Source organism: Mus caroli, chromosome 12 (assembly GCF_900094665.2).
Source record: "Mus caroli chromosome 12, CAROLI_EIJ_v1.1, whole genome shotgun sequence".
Classification (NCBI taxonomy): domain Eukaryota; kingdom Metazoa; phylum Chordata; class Mammalia; order Rodentia; family Muridae; genus Mus; species Mus caroli.
Genome location: NC_034581.1, coordinates 93,314,697 through 93,321,471, shown reverse-complemented (window position 1 = coordinate 93,321,471; position 6,775 = coordinate 93,314,697). Strand labels below are relative to the sequence as shown.

General features: G+C 41.9%; 1 protein-coding gene across 2 annotated transcripts in view; it reads left to right on the top strand.

Annotated features, from left to right (window-relative positions):
* The window catches only part of Ptpn21 (protein tyrosine phosphatase non-receptor type 21), a 59,263-nt gene that overhangs the window by 21,949 nt on the left and 30,539 nt on the right, over positions 1–6,775 (top strand). For both annotated transcript variants that reach the window (XM_021179067.2, XM_029484619.1), the window contains exons 4-6: positions 2,333–2,430; positions 3,655–3,722; positions 4,330–4,400. In XM_021179067.2, the coding sequence (XP_021034726.1) occupies positions 2,333–2,430; positions 3,655–3,722; positions 4,330–4,400 (237 nt within the window). The remainder of the gene's footprint in view (positions 1–2,332; positions 2,431–3,654; positions 3,723–4,329; positions 4,401–6,775) is intronic.

Here is a 6,775-nt window from a genome sequence, read left to right as displayed (position 1 = left end):
ACCTAATTAAAAAAAAAAAGAAGTATGGTCATGAGTATCAATAAGAAGCCTTCTGGATATGAAATGGGTGCCCCATGGCCAACCATGCAGCCTTGTATGACAGCTCTAAGAATACATCCTATTGCCCTCAGTGTCTCCTTCCCACTTCCTAGGTTCCCTCACAGTCTGCGCTATCTGGGCAGGTCCCAGGTCTCAGAGCTGTAGAGTCAGGAGGCAGAGCAGTGGTTTCTAGGAAGGAGGAAGGCTGAGGAGAATTATGTGTCATACAGAGAAACTCTACAGGTGATTGGTACTCAGGCTCTTTATCCTGTAGCAGTGACTTCATGTGTTTTTTACTAAGAAAACAACCTCCTACTACCCCCTCCCCCAACATTCAAAAGCACTGTTTAAAAAAGGCAGAGAACAGAAATCTGAATCACATGAGGACTTGTCAGGAAAATGTAGTCACAGGGCAGCAGAAAACTGTCACCCATATGAGAAGACCTTACGGGGATTGTTGTTTGCCAAAGATAGTAAATTTTGAGGATTATAAATGATAACTGGATAGATTGAATTTTTACAAATTTACAAATTACTAGTACATAATCTCTTGGTTACTGAACTAGTCCATTTTTTGTTCCTTATAACAATATTGTTACAGCCTATATGAGTGTTAATGGAAGAGACTCATCTTGTCTCACCATTCTGAAGTATTCTTGTTTGTAAATGTGGCACTTTCCTGGTATGTCATTTACAAGGACATTTATACATGGGATTTTACATAAAGGATATTGAGCTAGCAATGAACAATTTATGGCATATATGGAAAAATCCATATATTTGAACATAATATCTGTTCAAAGCTAAGGTAAGAAGATTGTATACAAGCCTCAGTTAGTTTGGTCTGTGGATGTAATGGATGCTGCATTCAAGGTTTTTACTGATGTAAGGAAAGAGGCTAGCATAATGAGGACTATGTGGCACATACGCACTAGATGTACTTCCGTAAATATCATCTCTTTTGGCATTTGAAAGACTTACAGAAAGTTGCAGGTTCCCCCCTCTGACACCCTAGAATTACCAGTATTCTACTCAGTTCACTGATTGCTAATAATGTCTGCTAGCTGGTAGAAGGGGAAAGCCGGATATAAATTCTTTATATTTAAGTAAATGGTGTGTTGGTCAGGCCATTTGATAACAAAAGGCAGAGTCTAGCTGAAAGGATGACACAAGAGTGCATATGAATTCTGGGGAATTCAGATATAGTCTGTGCTTGGACTACGCAAAGGCACCAAACCTAGGGAGATGGCATTGTAACCTGCACTGGCAGAGTCACTGGACCACACCTAACACTGCCTCCAGTGTCTAGAATGATGCTGTAGAACGAACAATGACAGGCCCTTGCACTGACCTATTCAGGGAATAGAAGGAAACATCATGTTTTTGAAGCTTTATCCTAACAGAGAGATGATAGGATAACATTGTTGCCTGACTGGAAATGCATGCTGATAATCCCATGCTGCCTGAATGCTGGGACATGTCCAGTGTTGTTAAGGGCTTTATTTGGGCCACTTGGATGCGTTCAGCCCTGTGAAGGGGTGGTCATATCTACATTTTATTGATAATAATGTGAATCTACAAACTAGGACTTGCCAAAGGTTGTACAAAATCCTGAATTCCAGGGTTGGAATTTACACCTAGGTCCACTTGATACTAAGGGGGCAGAAGAAGAAACTATGTTACAGAATATTAAAGTCTTTTCAAAGTTATTCTTTTTAGGATTATACTTTAAAAGCTTAGTGATAGCCTAGTCTGAAATAGCAAGAATTATTTGCCTTAAATTTTACAGAGCTAGTGAAGTTTTTACCTATCTACATAAAGTCTTATATTACCAAGTTACAAGAGGGAGGCTTAAAAGTAAAGATTGGTCATTGAGTGTGCATTTTCCTTACTGTGAAGAATGGATAGCCAGGACTGTTTTACAGGGCATAAGACAAATGGGGTGTTCTTCTAGAGATGACTCTGACCTCGGTTTTCTCTGAGGGGTGTGTGGCTTACTGGGGATCAAGCCAGGCTCACACGTGCTAAGCAAACATTTACCCCGGAGCTACATCCTTGATCCCTTATTTTGACTTTGAAATAATTAAAGCAAGGGATAAATAACAGATTTGCCATTTAACAGCTCAAATGTGTGCTTACATTGTTTGTGGCTTTCTTCCCACTCTTTGAAAACATCTAGGTCTACAGTTTTATTTGATAGTTTATGTTTCCATACTAAACTAAGGTAAAGTGCAGTGAGTCTTGGCCAGAGATTATAATGATACTGGTTTCAAAAACTCATCCTTTAAAACAGGTATCAGTATTACCTGCAGCTGAAGAAAGATATTCTGGAAGGAAACCTTCCCTGTACATTAGAACAAGCCATTCAGCTGGCTGGCTTAGCTGTTCAAGGTAAGCAGTGCATGTGAAGAATATGTCTGTCAGATTAAGATGTTGTTAGAGCCAAAACAGTAAAGGATTCATTCGGTAAGTAACTGATTTTCTATATGAATTGTTATAGTATTTATGTGGTATCTATATAGTATTTATATAGTATTTATTATTAATGGAATACTATGTTTTTATCTGGAGACTTGTAGGAAGACCATTTGAATCACTTCAATGAAATGTGAGACTTGTGGACATTTCTGAGAGATGAGTTATGAAACAAGTCAAAGGAGCAAACATCTATCTATCTATATATCTAGATATCTAGATATCAAAGAATTTAATATGATAAGTGTTAATTTCACTTCAAGACTTGATTTGAACTCAGTATTTTGGGAAGAATGTCCTTTCTATCAATGAGTTTGAAATTGTGTTCATTTATATTTTAAGAATATCTCACCTCTTTGGTTTCTCTAATAATTACTGAATATAATAATTCCGAATTATAGAGCATCTTCACTCGTAATAGAAGTGGGTTTGTTTCATACATTTTTAAAAATCAATTGCAGATGTTTATGTATACATCTATGCTGCACAGAAATTTCTGCTGGTACATTATTTCAAGCGGTAACGGGTGTTTAACCATGGAAACTGGAATACAATCAAAAGAAAAATTAAGCTGGGCACAGTGCCATATAACTTTAATACTGGCAAGGAAGCAGATCTCTGTGATCTGTGAGTTCAAGGCCAGCCTGTTCTATGTAGAGACTTCTAGGTCAGTCAAGACTACAGAGTGGGACCATGTCTCAAGCCAAAACAAGACACAAAGGAAAAAGGAAAAATGATGAAATTCTTCCAGATTCTAGCTGGCATAGGCACCTGTGGCCTTGAGAATATCAAACTAATGACACCTTGGTGTGTGGTTTCCTATATGTTACCTGAATGTATGTAGTCACAGGACATGTTCCCTGTCCCTGTTTGACACTTACCTGTGCACAGAAGCATGTCACATGCAGGGCAGGCTTGTCTCACTTCATAGACATTTTCCCCAAGCCAGTGTGCATTGATCCACTTATTGTTTTGTAGACTATGCCCTAAACATTTGCTCTATTAGCTATCAGACAGAGTTGGTTTCTGAATCATAGAAACATGTTATCTATCCATACTATTTATTGATTTCTGACGTGCATGTGTGTTGTTGTGAAAATTAAATGTAACCAACATGTGGATGTTTATCATTTTATTTAGCTGATTTTGGTGACTTTGATCAGTATGAATCCCAAGATTTTCTTCAGAAATTTGCCTTGCTCCCGGTGGTAAGACCTCTTTTGGCATTTGGCTCTTTCATGTATAGCTTGTTCCTATACTCTTAACAATTCCTGATTGCCCACATGGTAGATGTTCTAAGCAGAACTAGCATTATAAGGTCATTGTAAACATCTCGTGCCTCAATCTTTCCCTGTTACAGTCTTCCTAGTCTTTGTAAATTCACAGAATCTGAGGGTATAATTTCCTGTGCTGTACCTACAGACATTGTTTCTGCCTTTGGTTATGAGTCCAAGGAGAGAGATTTGGTTTTGGTTTTGGAGAATCACAAAGCTACTGTTGGAATGAACCTGACTTGTTATCATTGCTAAAACCCTGCCTTCTACGGTCTAAAGTTGCTGTTGAGGAAATGGATGTAACCCATTGTCAGTGGGTTAGCGCTGAGCTCAGAACCGTCTCATGGATGTTTCCAACCTTAAAACTCAGCTGAAACTTCCCCTCGGAGGCGAGGAGAAGGCAGGGAAATGCTTTAGCTTCTGAGCAGAAACCACTCAGTTCCTTAGATGCATCATGGCCAGGAACAGAAGCAAAGCTTCCCAGCGCTAGCTAGCACTGTTCGCAAACGTTCACGTGCTCACTGTTGTGTGTTTCCTTCAGGCATGGCTACAGGATGAAAAAGTGCTGGAAGAAGCAGCCCAGAAAGTGGCCTTGTTGCACCAGAAATACAGGTAACACAGAAAAGACCCATGGCTCATGGCTGCTTGACTTTGAAATACGCTTTGTATATTAAATTGGGGACTTTACTGCAGCTTGTTTATGAAGGGGATAAGTAAGGTTCACTATGTGCCAAGTACTGTTCTAAGTAAGTGCATTCCCCTAGCATTTCCGTCATTGTCCATGTACCAATGGGAGGACAGAGGATGTCCTTAAGGTGCCAGTTCATCACCCATGTATTAAATGTGTGAAAGTAACTAAGCCAGTAGAAATAAGTGCATGATCAGGAAAGTCTGTCTTCTGTGCTTCAGTGTGATTCAGCCCTGCTCCTTCCTTTGTCCCCTCCCTCCCTCCCTCCCTCCCTCCCTTCCCCCTCTCCTTCCCTCTCTCTCCTCTAATGTCTGTCTGTCTCTCTCTCTCTCTCACTCTCTCTTTCTCTCTCTCTCTCTCTCTTTCTTTCTTTCTTTCTTTCTTTCTTTCTTTCTTTCTTTCTTTCTTTCTTTCTTTGTCTTTAAATGGTGTTAGAGTTTGAACTCAGGGGCTTGTGTATAGTAGACAGATAGACAGGTACTTTACCATTGAGTGACATCCTCTGTCCTTGAGATGTTTGAAAGCCAGGTTGGCTGTCTCAAGCTTGCTATTTTGCTGCCTCTGCATCCTGATGCTTGCTAGACAAGCATCACCATGACCATTGCCCCCCTCCCTGTATACTTTTGGAGCTATGATGAGAATCCTCATGTCTGTGGCCCCAGATTATCCTTGCAGTTCTCGTCTATACTGGTCCTTGATGACTGTTTTTGATGGTGAACATCTACTGACTCTAAGAATCTCCTAAGCTGCCAGCTCACTCTTATCTAAGCTGAGTACACAGTTTCCAGATACTTTTGCATAGAATGACATTCGGATAGCTCTAGTATTCTTTCTTTTTAAATTAATTTAGTTTTTTCACTTCATATTTTATTCCCGCCCCCATCTACCCACTGTTCCCACATCCCATACCTCCTCCCCACCACCCACTATGCTCCATAGTGGGAGTGTCTCCATGTGGATGTCCCTACCCCCGACCCCACCTGACTGCTAAACTCCCTGGGGCTTCCAGTCCCTTGAGGGTTAGGTGCATCAGCTCTGAATGGACACAGGCCCGGAAGTCCTCTACTGTACTTGTGTTGGCCTCATATCAGCTGGTGTATACTGTCTGTTTGGTGGTCCAATGTTTGAGAGATCTCGGGGGTCCAGATTAATTGAGACTGCTGGCCCTTCTACAGGATCACCCTTCTCCTCAGCTTCTTTCAGCCTTCCATAATTCAACAACAGATCAGCTGCATCTGTCCATTGGTTGGGTGCAAATATCTGCATCTGACTTTCAACTGCATGTTGGGTCTTTTGGAGGGCAGTCATGCTAGGTCCCCTTTTTGTGAGTGCTCCATAGCCTCAGTAATAGTGTCAGGCCTTGGGATCTCCCCTTGACCTGGATCCCACTTTGGGTCTGTCTGTTGCTAGACCTTCTTTTCCTTAAGCCCCTCTCCATTTCCATCCCTGTAATTCTTTCAGACAGAAACAATTATGGGTCAGAGATGTGACTGTGGGATAGCAACCCTATCCCTCACTTGATGTCCTGTCTTCCTGCTGGAGGTGGGCTCTATAAGTTCCCTCTCCCTACTGTCAGGCATTTCTTCTAAGGTCCCTCTCTTTGAGTCCTGAGAGTATCTCACGTCCCAGGTCTCTGGTGCATTCTGGAGAGTCCCCACAACCTCCTATATCCTGAGGTTGCCTGTTTCCATTCTTTCTGCTGGTCCTCAGGGCCTCGGTCATTTTCCCTTACCCAATATCTGATCATGTTCCCCTTTCTCTCCCTCCCCCTTCCCCTTTCTCTCCCAGGTCCCTCCCTCCCTCCCTCCCTCCCTCCCCACTTGGGATTTCTTTCTTCTCTCTCGCAAGTGGGACTGAGGCGTACTCACCTGGGCACAGCTCCAGTATTCTTTAAGGAGAATATTACCTTCATCCTAGAAACAAAGGAAACTAAACTTAGAATGACTTAGGTCTCTGATATATGCTAAAAGTGGCTTGAAAGTCGATGTGCCTGGTCATAACCTTCAGTTTTTGTATGTATTCTCTCTCTACCCAGTTAGTTGCAAAAGAGTAACTTCCAAGAGTGCCATCCTCATCTCTGCCCGTGCTCCTTCCCAATGCTCACAGTACGTTCTCACTCTCCAAAACCACTATCCTACTCTTCTACCTCTGTGTCTACACAAACCATATTCCCTAGTGCACTTACTCATCCCAAAGGCGCACACGGACCCAAAGGCACACTGACCCAAAGGCGCACACGGACCCAAAGACACACATGAACCCAAAGGCACACATGGACCCAAAGGCACACACGGACCCA